Genomic DNA, 17,515 nt, shown 5'->3' on the forward strand with positions numbered 1-17,515 from the left:
CCTTGAATGTGCGGATAATCTTATTACTCATTTAAGTCTAGTGGGAATAGCCAGCAAAGTGATAAAATGTCCAACAGCAAAGGATCATTCATAAGTAGGCCTCAACTGGAATATGGCGTTCAATTTTGGAGAGGCTGGGGTTGTCTTCCTTGGAACTGAGGAGACTGAGGGATGACTTGATTGAGGTGTACAAGATTATGAGGGGCCCAGATAGAGTAGACGGGAAAGGCCTGTTTCCCCTAGCAGAATGGTCAATTAGCAGTGGGCACAGATTTAAGGTGATTGGTAGAAGGATTAGAGTGGACACGGTGGCAGAGGTCTGGAATTTGCTGCCTGGTTTGGTGGTTGCAGTGGAAACCCTCAACCCATTTGAAAGATACTTGGATCTGCACCTGAAGTGCTGTAACCTGCAAGGCTACGGGAGCAGGTGCCGGAAGGTGGGGTTAGAGTGGGCAGCTAGTTTATTTGCTCTTTTTCGGCCAGCGCAGATACGATGGGCCAAATGGCCTCTTTCTGTGCCGTAACTTTTCTGTGGTTCTAATGCTGGCACTTTAGGAAGGGATGGGAATGTTTGAGAGAAGGTGCAGGGAAGATTCACCAGAATGGTTCCAGGCAAAAAGAACCGGAGGTGACATGAGGCAAAACTTTTTTTTAAATTGAAATCACAGCGAGCGGTTTAGATCTGGAATACACTGCTCGAGAACGTGGCGGAGTCACATTCAATCGTGACTCTCAAAAGGGAATTGGAGAAGCAGCCGAACAGGAAAAAAAATATATGGAGCTGCAGGAAAAGGGTGCAGGAGGGAGCGGGACTCGCCGAGTTGCTCTTGCAGAGACTCGAAGGGCTGAATGGCTTCTTTGTGCGTTGTTGCCATTCCACACTCTATGAAAAATAGCAAATACAATTGCGGATTGTGATTATTACAGACGTCTAGTGCAATCCAATCATCCACCCAAAGCAGTCCAATGGGAGTCCGTAAGTACTCACCCGAGCAACAGCCTTGTCTGAAAGATAGCCAGCCGCAATACTACCCAGTAGGCCACCGACCTCCAGTGCGCTCATGAATGAGCTACCTGCAAGCATCAAACGATAATGTACAGTGTTTAAAAAGTAATTAAGTCAGGAGGCTCCAGGATTCCATCTCGTCAGCACCAAATGAGCTGATCTAGAGGGGGCTCGAGAAATGGCTTCACGGGGAAAGGGTCAAAATACAAAACCAGCCAAGACGCCAGCTGCTCTTCACCTTGTCTAGTCCCGAGCTGTTGAGATCAAAGTGTAGGACTTGTGCTCGAGATTAGCCAAGCCCAGCCCAGACCAAAGAATCAAACCTGGGCTGTCTAATCTGTCCAGCTCAGTATCTGACCAGATATTTAAGTCAATACAAGAGTCCCAGTTCCCCATACTCATAGATTCATAGTATTTCATAGACGTTTACAGTACAGGAGGCCATTCAGCCCATCGTGTCCGCGCCGGTCAACAAAAATTTGACTACACTAATCCCATTTTCCAGCGCTTGGCCCATATCCCTGGAGGGGCGACTTGATTAATAAAAACAACTAATTCTAGAATAATGGAAGTAGGGTTTATGTAATTCTTATAACTGATTGGTGTGTTCACCTATATCAGTCACCATGCATCATCAACAACAGCAACTTGCATTTCTATATCGTCTTTAACATTATAAAATGTCACAAACACACTCAGTTCAGTAGGGAGAAGGTAGCAATGGTGCATCAAGAATTTAATTTACAGTTTAAAGTGCTTACTCCAGGACAGTGTTCGAAGCTGCAATGTACGGAAGTGCCTTATTAGATCACATCTGCTGTTTTATTTTGTGGGGGGGGCAGGAGTCGGGGTGGGGTGGGGGAGGGTGGTTTGCGCTGGGTTAAAGGATTCCAAGGATTTGTTCAACTCCTGACTAATATTCCATCCTCAAACAACACCGGCAAATGGAAGCAAAAGCAAAATACTGCAGATGCTGGAAATCTGAAATAAAAACAGAAAATGCTGGAAATTCTCAGCAGGTCTGGCAGCATCTGTGGAGAGAAGCCGAGTTAACGTTTCATGTCGATGACCTTTCATCAGAACTGGGAAAACTTAGAAATATATTAAACTTACTTACATGTCATCTCTATATCAAACACAACAAGAGAGGAAGACAAAATTCAGCAAGACGCCTGCTTGCTTTCAGTCGATTTACATTCCATTCCTTTTAGGATATTTGCCCAGTCTGTCAACTTCCTTACCTAGAAGTGCACTTTGTCCCTTCTCCTGAATGAGGAAGAGCTGCCCCCAGTCAGTGCAACAGGTCTTCACACCAAACACCACCAGGTATCCAAAGTTCAGCACCCACAAGTATGGAGTCAGCAGTAGTTCCTTCACAGTGCTCTCATCTCCAACAGATCCTGAAGATAGATAGTAGATGGTAAATAAAGGAAATATTTATTGACCAGCAATATTAAGACACCAACAAGTCACGCTCTTCTTTGAATACTTTGCAATTGACATAAACTACATAATTAAAGTATTTACACTGGGCACACTCACAGAACTTACTTTTTTAACCAGGGTTTCTGGTCTCGCTTTTACATCAGCATTCACCATTGTGAATCACCATGTCAAAATTTCCAACTGTAGTCCAACCGTTATGCAACGGAAAGCTACTGCAGTACTTTGCAAACCGTTATCATGGAAATCCATGGTTGCCAACCCTCTTAGGTACCTGAAAGGTGGGAGGAGTCACCCACCCATTACCCTGGTTGAGATAAGCTTGCAACATAGGTTGGAAACATTCTCTTTACTAACCTGGACAGTAGGACGACAAAACACCACCCTTACTGATCTTAACAGGTAATTTTCCTTTTTGAGTTTGATACTGGACAGCAAATTTACAAACAAACCATCAGGGAGCTCCAGAAGCTTTAAATTCTGAACTTAGCACATAATGACTGGGAGAGAACTTCCAATTCCAGTCAGACTTCAGCAGCGTCCTCAGCAACTTAGCTTTCAGCCACTAACTTCTGCCTCGTATCCCGTCCCACACAATATTCTGTTCAATGAAGTATTAAGGTCTGCGTCCTATTGGTTGGCCACTTGCTGCTGGCTCGTTGCCCACCCCAAACCACTTTCATAGTCACCTCCGCCGCCTCCTTCCAGCTGCCTGTCTGTGTCGCCGCTATTTGAAGTCAAAGGTTAATAGTTTTTAAAAAAAAAGCGATCAAGCTCCCCTGATGGTGCAATGGGTAAATGCAATGCCCAACCTAGTACTTGGCCATGCAGAGAAGATTCAAGGATCGATTCCACTCTCTATGCTGTGTTGGTTGCCTGGACTGCTCACGAGAAAGGATCTTTCCAATGAGGGACTGCAGTCTGGCCAACACTCACCCAGCAACAGGCAGAAAGGCGTTATCTTGATCTCAAGCAAGTTGAAGTATGAAACTAGACCATAATGCTTTTCTTGATAATAGGTTTATTTACAGAATGCAGCATTACATATGTCTGATACCTACCCACTGACCCAGTGTCCAAGCAGTCTCTCTTTATACTCTTTTGAGTAAGCCAATGGAAGAAAAATAAAATTAGTGAACAAATGAACTAATTACAGTGATAGCCCCTAAAAGGGGCACTGTAACAAAAGGCAAACTTTAAAGGAAACTTAACTAATCAAATTAAAATGCCATTTGAGGCTGATGATATAATCCAGCCCCAGCGCTGCACAGCGTTTGCAGAAAGGCCTCAAGCATATCAGCGGACACCGCGTGCTCCCTCTCCAGGGACAACCGGGCGTGAACATAGCTGCAGAAGAGAGGCAGACAGTCGGGTTGGATGACCCTCTCAACCACCCGCTGCCAAGCACAGGCAGCAGGCTAACAAGGAGACCCTCTGCCCTGCCTGCCACCCTCCCCTTCCACATCAGGTGGCCAAAGATCAGGAGTCTGGGGCCGAAGTGCAGCCAAAACCTGAGGAGCAGCCCCTTCAGATAATCATAAAGGGGCTGCAACCTCAATCTATGTACCCATGGAACCGGAATCCTCAAGGCCGGTCTGTCTTCATCTCTTTTGAGTAAACCGATGGAACAAAAATAAAGCTAATTAACATATGAAATAATTAAACCGACAGCTCCTTAAAGGGGCACTGTAACAAAAGACAAAATGAAACACACTCTCCTCCAGTAAATTTGAGCTGGACCCTGACTTTGTTTTCAAACCTGCTGACAACAGTGATGTTGTTGTTGACTGACCTTTACCTTGTAGAAGCTGAGCGCCAATTCTCAGACTCTTCTTTCTACCTCCCCCTGAACCACGATCCCACACCAAATATCAAGCCATTGTTTCCAACACAGTCATTGACCTCATCTCCTCTGGAGATCTTCCCATCACAGCCTCCAACCCCATAGTCCCCCCCAACCCCACATGGCCCGTTTTTACCTCTTTTCCAAAATCCACAAACAGGACTGTCCTGGTAGACCCATCGTTTCAGTCTGTTCCTGTCCCACTGAACTCATTTCTTTCCACCTTGATTCCTGGCCCTAACTGCCTCTTCTTCACCATGGATGCCCAATCTCTACACACCCCATCCTCCATCAGGATGGTTTGAGGGCTCTCCGCTTCTTCCTTGAACAGAGGCCTCAACAATCCCCATCCACCACCACCCTCCTCACCTGATTGAACTTGTTCTCTCTGAACAATTTCTCCTTTAACTTGTCTCACTTTCCCCAAATAAAAGGTGTGGCTATGGGTACCTCATGAGCCCCAGTTATGCCTGTCTTTTTGTGGAGTATGTGGAATATTCCTTGTTCCAGTCCTACTCAGGCCCCCTCCCACAACTCTTCCTCCGGTACTTCGATGACTATCGGTGCCGCTTCGCAAACTTGTCTGGATCTGGAAAAATTTATCAATTTTGCTTCCAATTTCCACCCCTTTCTCACCTTCACATGGTCCATTTCCAACACCCCCTTTCCTTGACATCTCTGTCTCCATTTCTGGTGGCAGACTGTCTACCAGTAATCATTACAAGCCCACCGATTCCCACAGCTACCTCAATTACACCTCCTCACACCCTACTTCCTATAATGACTCTATCCCATTCTCCCATTTCTTCGTCTCCATTGCATCTGTTCTGATGACGCCACCTTCCACGATGTCTTCCTTTACCTTCTTCCTCAGCTGAGATTCACTGCCCTGCCACCACTGAACACATCTTCCCACCCCCCAACCCCCCCCCACCCGTCAGCATTCCAAACGGACTGTTCCCTCCGTGATACCCCGGTCCACTCTTCTATCAACCATCTCATCACCTTCCCACAGCACCTTCTCATGCAATCACAGGAGGTGTAACATCTGCTCCGTTATTTCCCCCTTCCTCACTACCCAAGGCCCCAAACACTCCTTCCAGATGAAGCAGTGCCAGAAGAGTCACACAGACTCGAATCGTTAACTCGGTTTCTCTCTTTACAGGTGCTGTCAGGCACGCTGAGTTTTTCCAGCATTTCCTGTTTTTATTTTAAATTTGAGCTGGAATTTGTTCGGACAAATGGAGCTGCTGGTGCACCCAAATGTCAACTCACTTCAACATTAGCAGAGTTGGGATTCGAACCTAGCTTCCAAAAAATCTTGGAAAGGCCGGACATGTTCCCATGGCAAATTAACCATTGTTTCGGCTCAGTGCCTCACTTGCACTTCTTTCAATTTAATCTATTGTGTTCGCAGCTCACAATGTGGTCTCCTCTACATTGGGGAGACTAAATGCAGGCCGAGTGACTACTTTGTGCAACATTCGCTCAGTCCACAAGCACAACCCAGGCCTTTGTGTCGCCTGCCATTTCAATTCACCATCCTGCTCTCGTGCCAACATTTCTGTCCTCGGTCTGCTGCACTGTTCCAGTGGAGTCCAACACACACTGGAGGAACAGCACCACATTTTCCAGTTAGGCACTTTACAGCCTTCTGGACTTAGCACTGAGTTCAACAACTTCAGATCATGAACTCTGTCCTCCATTTTGATTTTTTTCTACCACCGCCCCCCCCACCAAGGGCCAGTCGGCAGCTAGTTCTCACAATTTGCATTCAAAAATTGCTGACCCTTGTTCTATTAACACATCCTGCTGTCTGACCTTTATGCCACTATGAACACCTGCCATACTCTTTTACGCTATCATTACCGCTCCCTTTGTCTTGTGTCCATGACACCTTTGTCATTTAATCTCTCCTCAGCTCCGCCCTATCCCTGATCTTCTATTTTCTTTCACTCTGCACCCCCCCACCCCAACCCCCACTTTCAACAGGATAAAACCCATCACATTTCTAGCTTTCTTCAGCTCTCCAAAAGAGTCACGAATCGTTAACTCGGTTTCTCTCTCCATAGGTGCAGGCACGCTGAGTTTTTCCAGCATTTCCTGTTTTTATTTTAAATTTGAGCTGGAATTTGTTCGGACAAATGGAGCTGCTGGTGCACCCAAATGACGACTCACTTCAACATTAGCTATGTTGAGATTCGAACCTAGCTTCCAAAAAAAACCTTGGAAAGGCCGGACACGTTCCCATGGCAAATTAACCATTGTTTTGGCTCAGTCTCTCTTTGTACTCTTTTGATTAACGGGTGGGGGGGGGTGGAAAAAAAATTAACGTGTAAAATTAATGTGATAATCCCCATAAAAGGGGCACTGTAATGAAAGACAAGCATTTTTTTCAAAGAAACTTAACTAGTTAAATTAAAATGCAGTTCCCAGGGCAGATGATGCACTCCAACCCCCACGGTGTCCACCAGTCATGGAAGGCCTGAAGCATGCCAGTGCATACTGCACGCTCCTTCTCTAGGGACAACTCTCCGTGAATGTAGCCACGAATGCAGTCGGCCCGAGTTTCTCTTTACACTTTGAATACCGGTTTAACAAACTAACCAACTGATAGCCCCTTAAAAGGGCATTGTAACAAAAACAGAATTTTAAAGGAACCTTAAACAATTAAATGAAAACATTGTTTTTGGGGGCTAATGATGCACTCCAGCCCCTGTGGTGCCCACCAGTCACAGAAGGCCTCAAGTGTACCAGTGGACACCGCGTGCTCTCAGTGTTAAATTAAACAATATCCTTCACCTGTGTGTATCTCAACAATATAATTAACATACCACTAACAAAAGGGAGGAGATAAAAGTGGGAGAGGGTGGAGCAGATGACTCTATTGATGACCATGTTCCTTTCCCTCAGCTGGAAGGTTTGGCCTTCTCTAAGGCAGCTGCTAAAGCCACTGCCATCCAACTTTAGGTCGTGAGCTCCCTCCCCCATCCCCACCCCCTTTCTGTTTCCCCCTTCCTTTTTTTTCCAATAAATTATAAAGATTTTCCTTTTCCCACCTATTTCCATTATATAAAAAAAAACCCCACTAGAGCTATACCTTGAGTGCCCTACCATCCATTCTTAATTAGCACATTCGTTTAGATAATATCACCAACTTTTAACTTTAACACCTATGTGTTCTATTGTACTATTGTCGTTGACATCTTTTGATGATCTGCTTCTATCACTGCTTGTTTGTCCCCACAACCACACCCCCCCCCAACCTCTCTCTCTCTCTCTCTCTCTATCTCTCCGCCCCCCACACACACATCTTAAACCAGCTTATATTTCAACTCTTTCTTGGACTCGAACTCAAGTTCTGTCAAAGGGTCATGAGGACTCGAAACATCAACTCTTTTCTTCTCCGCCAATGCTGCCAGACCTGCTGAGTTTTTCCAGGTAATTCTGATTTTGTTTTGGATTTCCAGCATCCGCAGTTTTTTTGTTTTTATTTTTGTTTTTACCACTGCCATCATTGACTGTCAAACAAGATTTCAATTTCCAACAAAAACAAAAATAGCTGGAAAAACTCAGCAGGTCTAACAGCATCTGTGGAGTGGAAGACATAGAATTCAATTTCCAATCCTTGTCCATATCCTCAATTTAGGTAAAAACAATCATCGTCAAATATTTAAAAAAGCATAGCACTTTATCTGGTAGTAATACAATAACAAGGATTGATTTCTGCAGGCCGATGTTTGAAGCTTATTTCTTTAGAAGTACCAGGAAAAGGTGCCCTATAGCTTTCAATATAATCCCCTGTAAAGATGTACCTGAACACTATGTACTGGACCACAGTGTACCCATTGGGAATGTGACTCACAAATACCTGGAAAAGACAAGATGTTTTTCAACTAGCATTTCATAGAAAAGACGTTATTACAGGTTTCTGAGGGTGCAAGGAATTGATATTGATGGGGTTTTTGCCTGAAGAGCGGTTTGCTTTGCTTTCCAGCTAACATATACTTTCTATAACATATACTTTCTATTCCTCCCCTTCATTTTCTGAACGATTTTGTTCCACAAGACAGCATCACCACAAGAGATGCTTTATCTAGGCAAATATTTGATTCCTCAGTAGTCCTACTGTAATAACACAGATACTCCTTGCCACATAATATTTCAAATAACCTTTCCCACTGGAATTTATAATGGGGAACAAAGAAATGGCTGACCAACTAAATACATACTTTGGTTCTGTCTTCACAAAGGAGGACACAAATAACATACCAGAAATGTTGGGGAACATAGGGTTTAGTGAGAGGGAGGAACTGAAAGAAATCAGTATTAGTAGGTAAATGGTGTTGGAGAAATTGATGGGATTGAAGGCTGATAGATCCCCAGGGCCTGATAATCTACATCCCAGAGTACTTAAGGAAATGGCCTAGAAATAGTGGATGCATTGGTGGTCATCTTCCGAGATTCTATGGACTCTGGAACAGTCCCTACAGATTAGCTAATGTAACCTCACTATTTAAAAAGGGAGGTGGAGAGAAAGCAGGGGATTATAGACCAGTCAGCCTGACGTTGGTAGTGGGGAAAATTCTAGAGTCCAGTATAAAAGATTTAATAGCTGAGCACTTGGAAAACAGTGGCAGAATCGGACAATCAGCATGGATTTACGAAAGGGAAATCATGCTTGACAAATCTACTGGAATTTTTGGAGAATGTTTTTTCGAGAAGAGTTGATGAGGGGGGTCAGTGGATGTGGTTTATTTGGACATTCAGAAGGCTTTCAACAAAGTCCCACATAAGAGATTAGGATGTAAAATTAAAGCGCATGGGATTGGGGATAGTGTATTGAGATGGATAGAAAACTGGTTGGCAGACAGGAAACAAAGAAAAGGAATAAACTGGTCTTTTTCTGAATGGCAGGCAGTGACTACTGGGGTACCACAGGGATCGGTGCTGGGACCCCAGCTATTCACAATATAAATTAATGATTTAGATGGGGGAAACTAAATGTAATATCTCCAGATTTGCAGATGATCGCAGGCTGGGTTGGAGGGTGAGCTGGGGGTGAGGGTGAGCTGGGAGGAGGATGCAGAGATGCTTCAGTGTGATTTGGACAAGCTGATTGTGGGGGCAAATGCATGGCAGATGCAGGACAATGTAGATAAACGTGAGCTTATCCACTTTGGTGGCAAAACCGTGAAGGCAGATTATCTGAATGGCTATAAATTGAGAGAAGGGAATGAGAAACGAGACCTGGGTGTCCTCGTACACCAGTCGCTAAAGGTAAGCATGCAGGTGCAGCAGGCGGTAAAGAAGGCAAATGGTTTGTTGGCCTTCATAGCGAGAGGATTGGAATACAGGAGCAGGGATGTCTTATTATATAGAGCTTTGGTGAGACCACACCTGGAATATTGTGTACAGTTTTGGTCTCTTTATCTGCGGAAAGATGTTCTTGCTATAGAGGGAGTGCAGCGAAGGTTTACCAGACTGATTCCTGGGATGGCAGGACTGACTTATGAGGAGAGATTGAGTCGGTTAGGATTATATTCGCTGGAGTTCAGAAGAATGAGGGGGATCTCACAGATGACTATAAAATTCTAACAGGACGAGAAAGGGTAGACGCAGGAAGGATGTTCCCGATGGTGGGGGGTCACAGTCTGAGGATATGAGGTAGGCCATTTAGGACTGAGATGAGGAGAAATTTCTTCACCCAGAAAGTGGTGAGCCTGTGGAATTTGCTACCACAGAAAGTAGCCAGGCCAAAACATTGTATGATTTCAAGAAGGAGTTAGATATAGCTCTTGGAGCGAAAGGGATCAAAGGATATGGGAAGAAAGCGGGAGCAGGCTGTTGAGTTGGATGATCAGCCATGATCATAATGAACGGTGGAGCAGGCTCGAAGGGCCAAATGGCCTACTCCTGCTCCTATTTTCTATGGAAGAGGAGTAGGTAATTTAGCCCCTCAAGTTTGTTCTGCCATCAATGAGATCATGGTTGATCTGTGCCCTTACTCCATGTTACATGCCTCTGCCCCATATCTCTAAACAAATATACCAATTTCAGACCTCACATTAACAGTTGATTGTGCATCAAGTTAAAATGATCTAACCGAATGGAGGAACAGGCTCGAGAGGCTGAATGGACTATTCCTGTTCCAAAATTGTACATATTTGGAAATTAGCAGAAGATGGGATTGTTTTTGCTGGAATGCACTCCCAAGTTAAACAGCCAAATGATACTCTGTTTAAGTTCATATTTGAACAAGGATCTCTTTGTTCAAAGAGAATGTAAGGCTGCTGATTCTACAGCCCATGGAGCTGCTCAACAGCAAAAGATAACATCTTCAATGGAGGGGAAAGGAAAAAATAATGAAATGATATCCCCAGTTTGTCTTAAGGCCTTTTGTATGGGTTAAAAATCGAACAAGGAAAAACATTACAGGGAAAGAGAAAAGGCTAATGAAGGCTGTATGCATGACACTAGGGGAGAATTGGAGGTCAAACTGGTCTGGCAATCTCATAATTGACCTAGGCTGTACTGTACCTTTCTTGCTTCCTTTCTTTGGGCCTGGCTCGACATTAGGTAGCCCAACGTCCATGGGCTCGTTAATTATGAAGATCAGACATACGAATGCCATCCCAACAGCAATAGAACCAGAGAGAGAGAGGGTCACTCGCCAGCTGTAGCTAAGGGCCATCGTTGTGGCGATGAGTGGGCCCAGGCTGCCTGCCAAGTTCATGCTGGTCGACAAAACAGCCCACCACGTTCCAAACTGCGATGGTTCAAACCACTATGGAGACAAACAAGCAATCAAGCAGAGATAGTGAAGAATATGTACATTATATAACAGGGTTTGGACTGAGCTCAGGGCATCTCCCCCCCGCCACCTCCTCAATTTGTTTTGATTAAGGTTTTAGTTTATTTCCTTCCTTTCCCCACCAAGGCTTCTGCCAGTCCACTTCAATAGTAAACAGCTGAATGCAGTCTAAGATGCTCATCAAGCATCCAACAATACCTTGAACAAATTCAAGATGAACAAGACAAATCAGAAAAAAAGGAAACTTCTTCAAAATGGATTAAATGAAGATAAATGTGAGGGAACCATAAAAAACTTACCCAGGTGCAGCTTTGTTTAACTTACTTATGCCATCTAATGCTTCTTAAACATCACTGGAGACCCCTTTAATCAGCTCTTCTCTAGACTGTAGAGCTTAGGCTTTTGTAGTGCCTTGCTATGTTTTACCACTTTAAAAGTGCTACATATATCCAGTTATTGTTGTTACCAATCCCTTCTACACGAGATACTCTGACTGAAGAGGACGCAGAAGAGAATAATGCATACCTATGTCTTTTGAAGTGTGGTTTAAATTGTACACAATATTCAAAAGCTGCTCTGACCAGTGCAACTGCCCCTGGAATTCAACTAATAAACACAAACATTTGTTTCTTCATGAGGAACTGACATGAAGAATGCTCCCTTTGATAGGGTGCGGCAAGTCAAGATTCAAAGCATACTCTGGCATGAGTCAGTATCTTCAGAAGAGGGGAGAAGATCTGGGGCAAAACGTTAAGTTGGAGCACAATGTTTATCCAAAAAAAAAATTAAACAAAAAGGCCCATAATTTCAAATGCATATTTTACACAGTAGCTTTGGTTTGTGTCTTGGGTACAAAGATCGACATCGGTATGATTCAAAGTGAAGGAAAAAAACAGAACAAAGCTGGACTTAACATGCTATTTTTAAAATTGGGGAACCTGCTAGATGGGATGTCAAGGCCAATTCAGCAGGACATCGCCATAGTTAGGAGGAGTAGGAGAGATGTGATACATGAAGCTTCGGGGGGTCATCAAAACTGTCTAAAGACGATGTGTACATTGTAATAGGAGGTAGGACTTGGGAAATGAGTAAACCAATTCACATTTGAGTAAGATGGAAGTGGATAATGAGATGGCAAGGACCAAGGGAACATTTCTTTTGTAGCATCTGAATGACAAAAATACTTTTTCTTTTGGTTTAGATCCTTATTACCAGGTCACCTGTATAAGGAACAAAGGCAGTGCATAAAAAATTATCCATGAAAAGTATCTTTCATCTGCTGAGTGATTATAGGTTGTAGTATTTACTGGTTTAGCCTGAACCATGGATAAGTGCTAATACTAGAACAAAAACCAAAATACCTGGAAAAACTCAGCAGGTCTGACAGCATCTGCAGAGAGGAATACAGTTAACAGTTAAGTACTAGTACTGTCTGAGCAAACCACATTCTTCAGGAGAGCATTTGGAGATATGTATCTACAATTGATCTTTCCCAAATATGGAGACCAAATACACTGTTCTTCAAGTATCTGGTTCAGTGTGGTTCCAAGAGGCTTATGTTGAGTTACCCATTAACTAGACCAGAGAGGTTGGCCCAAGTTAGTCAATTGGCTTCGAGCACCATCTATTTTGCTTGTTGGGAAATGCCTCACTGGTTTTGCCTGGCCTATTGAGTACTGAGAATACACCAATGGAGAATCCCTTATACAGGGGCATCCCTTATAGAGGGGACACAGTCAGTCAACTGACCTCTTCCTGAGGAGCATCCGGCTGAAATGTTTAATTCTAGGGTAGGGGGAGCAATATCAAATATAAATGGCATTCATCTATGAGGGAGAACTTTAATGTAAAAGGCAGCAATTTGATATTGGCAGATCTATAAATCAGATACATAACAAAACCCACACGCCTATAGGGAAGTGATGCCTCACAAGGTGTGCCATGCTTTAGGTTGGGGCTTGGCTTCAGAATGCATTATTGAGATAACGGCAGCTAACATCACTTAATAAAACTGAAAAAAACCCAGAAAGATGCAACATTCAGCTCATGCTGTAATAAGTAAAATAATATCCTCTCAATGGCCACAGAATGTGCAACTCACAACCTCTCTCTAAAAATACTGCAGCACCAAAATGTCATGACCTGAACTCTAGCCTGAACTATACAGTCGGCCATAGAATGTGCTGACAGTGTCAAAATTAAATAGGGATGCTTGGCTTGGGTTATAGATAGCACTGGTACTATGCCCAGTCACTGCTCCACAGAAATTAGAATGAAGAATAATATAATCTACAAATTTGGCTTAGAAAAAAGGAAGCATACGGCTAGCAGTCGGAAAAAAGTAGGCTGTTCCTTCTGGGCTGCAATCTTCAAGTTCCGACTTTGAAAGACTGCGCGAGGTGCACAAAGTTCTCTCAGCTGGTTATGTCAATGCTGTGATAATTGCAATGATGATGTATCAGGTCATCAACGTTGGGCCTAGGAGCAGAGGACAGCAAGGGTTCCTGATAATATTGGGATTCCTATGGGAAACTAGTGGGGAAAGGGCAGGGGTTTGGTTTTTCATGAAAAGGGGTGAGGAAGCTGTTACAGTGCCTCAATTTCTGGCCCAACTGAGATCACCCAAACTTGGTGCAGACTGGCACGGAACCTGGGACCTTGTTGGACTGTCAGCTTCAGAGTACTAACTCAAAGTCATCAGTTAATTTACTTTTATTTTCCAATTACCAGTGAACCCAGTTTCCTTAATATTATTTTCACACTAAGTTATGACAAACTCATCTGGTGCCTTTGAAGTAGGGGTAGAGTGTGCCTCAAAACCGGCAACCTTGGGACCAAGGCTGTGCCAGATTTCGGGTCTGGAGCAGAGCTGGAATAGGACAGCAAGCAGCAGAGGAGATAACTAGTCACGCGCCAAACAGCGCCAATGCAACACCTAGCCAAATTGTCCAGGTAAGTATTTTTTAAAAAATTTTACTCAATTAAAATTGGTGCATGGCACACTCTTAAAAAAAAATGTTCAGTTTTCGGACAACTCCAGCTTTTGGACAGCGAGATTTGAGACACTATTGCACTTAAAACAAAATCTACTCCTCCAATCTAATCTAGCAGCAAACAGCAACTTGAGAATGATAACACTCCAGATAAAGGCCGTTTGACGGTACTGAATGGTGGGTTATTCCCTGGAGGGATATCAAGGCTTGTGAGCTGTCCTCCCTCCCTTGAAGATGAAGTGACACACATTAACAAGCATTGTTAGATCTACTGACAAGTTATTCAAAGTCATGCTTGGGGCAAGTGGGTTTGGGCACCTGAATCAGCCACATGGGGAATAGCAATGCCAGGTTATTATAGAATTCTGGGGACCTGATGACATGGTAATTACAAGAGTAAACTGTAAATAGGCGGGGTGTTATCCAAGGCTCGAGATTGTGTTACAAGCTGCAACTCGCTCCAACCCAACTATTATTTGAGTATAAAAACAAAAAACTGCGGATGCTGGAAATCCAAAACAAAAACAGAATTACCTGGAAAAACTCAGCAGGTCTGGCAGCATCGGCAGAGAAGAAAAAAGTTGACATTTTGAGTCCTCATGACCCTTCAACAGAACCTTGAGTGTACTTTGAGTGCCCTGCCATCCATTCTTAATTAGCACATTCGTTTAGATAATATCACCACCTTCAACACTTCTTTGTTCCTTTGTCTGTGACACGTTTTGATTATCTGCTCCTATCACTGCTTGCTTGTCCCTACAACCCTCCCCCCCCCACCTTAAACCAGCTTATATTTCACCCCTCTTCTAATATTCAATCAGTTCTGTTGAAGGGTCATGAGGTCTCGAAACGTCAACTCTTTTCTTCTCCGCTGATGCTGCCAGACGTGCTGAGTTTTTCCAGGTAATTCTGTTTTTGTTTTTTTATTATTTGAGTATGTCACGTGGGCTTTTCAGTGATCAGTGAGGTCTCATGTGGAATTGAATTCTACAAACTGTCATCTCTGTAACAGAACCAGCCAGTTGGAAGTAGATCCTGGGAATTTCAGCTGTTCATTATCTCTCTTGACCCCCATCCCAGAGATACATGATCATTAATTGATTAATAATTGCACTTCGTGAATTGCTCCTTCAGAGGGCTGTAGCCAAATTTGGTTGTATGGTTCTATTATTTTTCGTCTCATGTCCCAGGCCCTTTCCAAACACTTCTGTAATCAAGCCAGTTCTCTTCGTTGCTAAATTGTCAAGTTTAAGTTGCACAGTTACGACAATGTTATATTATCATTGTCATTCTGCTTGGAACTTTTTCTGGCATCAGGTCACTTAAGCTGGCCAAGGGTGGCCTTTATAGGTGGGATCAAAACTCAACCCTCTGAAGCCAGAGCAAAAAGGTATCTTCAAACAACCAAGTAAAATGGGTACTGCGGGGAAATCTGTGTTGGCTTCACTATCTTGGCTCTAATCAGGATGGCAGAGTTTCACAAGTGTTGTTCTCTTCCGAGGTGTTTATGTTAGTGTCACCTCAGGTAGTGCCTTTGCCATCAGAGGCCACCCTTTAAGGTAAACAATCCTCCACAAATGATGCCACACAGCACTCTTCAATTTAAGCTGCTCACTCTCTGCCCTCTGCGGATGTCATTTGCCAGCTGCTCACTGGCTTCAGTTGCCCATTGGTAAGTGTGCAAGGGTTGTCAAATCTGAACTTTCTTTGATTCCTTAACCACTTTCTAATGATTGGAATTGGGGGCCAGTTGAAGAGAAAAGGAGGAACAATGAAAGGGTTGTTTTGGGGAGGGGGCGGGAGTGGTGGGGGAGGCCTCAATTTTTCCTTATGTTGTATTTTCTTTAGGTGGTATAAAAGTCAGGAATTAACCACCTGGCATTCCCCGATCACAGACCAGGATCCTGACACTCCCATGGTATGTCATCACACCAGCAGACTGTGCCATTGATTGGGTCACTACAACTCTCTTGGAAGAAAATTGTGCAATCCTACTGGTTAAGGTTGGAGTCACAATTTTCTTTCTACCTTAAACACAGGACGGGTACCACAGACCTTGCTGGGTGTCCGGGGAGCTTGTGGCTTTTAGAATTCCTATTTTTGGCTGCCTGCAAGACTTGTGGTAGTAAATGTAGCCATGAGCCATACAGATCATCAGGTCTCAATTCTGTCTTTAGTGAGCCGGACTGAGCCAGGCGTAGTGATGAGACGGCTAACATTGGCCTCAACGGCCTTTGTGTGGATGATAAATGATGACATGACCACAATTGGCTATGATATCCATTGTTAAAAACTCTGCCAGGTTTCTTCTGACAGAAGGCCCCATGTGAAAGTTATTGGGAGGTGGTCAGCACACCACGGTGGAGCCACAGCCCGGGATGAGTTAGTGCCCGCGAGCAATCACACACATTCTTCACTCAAATGTAAATTAAAAAAAAAACCAAAATGCCTGCAAAGCAGTAACCATGGCATTAGAATGGCGACATCGTACCTTGCGTAGTATTTTGCCACAGGGAGGCCACCCAAAGCCTTGTGCCAACCCATTAAAGAACCAGAGCACAACAAAAGCAGTGACGGTGGAGCTCCATGAGAAGATGATATTTATCACCCCGACCAGGAATAATCCAATGCAGAAAAGCATTCGAGCACTGATCTGATCAGACAGAACTCCGCTGATGAACTTACTGATAGCATAGGCTAGTGACTGGCTACTGGTTATCAGACCTGCAGGAATAAAACAAATCTGGATTAGATTGCAACCTTTAATGCACTCCAGTGTACAATTCCCCATTCTCACTGCACAATTGCTAAAGCCCGGTGTTGTCCCATCTTCTATATCGAGACTCTTGTGCTGTCTCTGGGCTGAATAAACAGCAGCTTAAGATTTCTTGTTCTATTTCAACAGGACACCAGGTTTGAACTGGTTTAAACATCATTTTAGGATTGGCATATCCATAAGTTATCTTTCCATTTTTCACCCTTTTAATTATCTCTGTACCAACGTTCAGTTGATATTCCATTTCACTCCATAACCATTGGCCAGGATGGCAGAATTAGATCTCTCTCTGTTTGCCCCTCCCACCTCTCCACTTGCGATTCTTGATATTCTTACAGCTCAGATAGGGAACACGCACGCTTCCTCAGAAACTAACTTCCAAAAACCTTTATTCCCCTATTCAGTGAAGAAACAAATATAAAGTGATAGTTAATGTCCAAACCCCAGATAGAACATGAACACAGGGTCGACTGTTATTCACGCCAGTCCTAACAGCTGGCATGCAAATAGGTCACATCACCATTACCAGTCTCTCTACACTCATGTCTGACTTTTGCTTCAAAATTTCATTAATTAAATCAGTTTAAGTGCAAATGTTTCCTCTTATTGTTTCCTATACCCTCTCCTGAAGTCCCTCCTC

The 17,515-nt window shown here is 43.8% G+C and overlaps 1 protein-coding gene across 1 annotated transcript in view; it reads right to left on the reverse strand.

The window, feature by feature from the left end:
- Positions 1-17,515, reverse strand: part of slc37a4a (solute carrier family 37 member 4a) — a 34,965-nt gene that overhangs the window by 11,273 nt on the left and 6,177 nt on the right. Inside the window, exons 3-6 of the mRNA XM_041174342.1 lie at positions 16,591-16,823; positions 10,833-11,079; positions 2,248-2,406; positions 989-1,074 (exon numbers count right to left, since the gene is read on the reverse strand). Of these exons, the coding sequence (XP_041030276.1) occupies positions 989-1,074; positions 2,248-2,406; positions 10,833-11,079; positions 16,591-16,823 (725 nt within the window). The remainder of the gene's footprint in view (positions 1-988; positions 1,075-2,247; positions 2,407-10,832; positions 11,080-16,590; positions 16,824-17,515) is intronic.

Source organism: Carcharodon carcharias, chromosome 25, assembly GCF_017639515.1.
Source record: "Carcharodon carcharias isolate sCarCar2 chromosome 25, sCarCar2.pri, whole genome shotgun sequence".
In the NCBI taxonomy this organism is placed as follows: Eukaryota; Metazoa; Chordata; class Chondrichthyes; order Lamniformes; family Lamnidae; genus Carcharodon; species Carcharodon carcharias.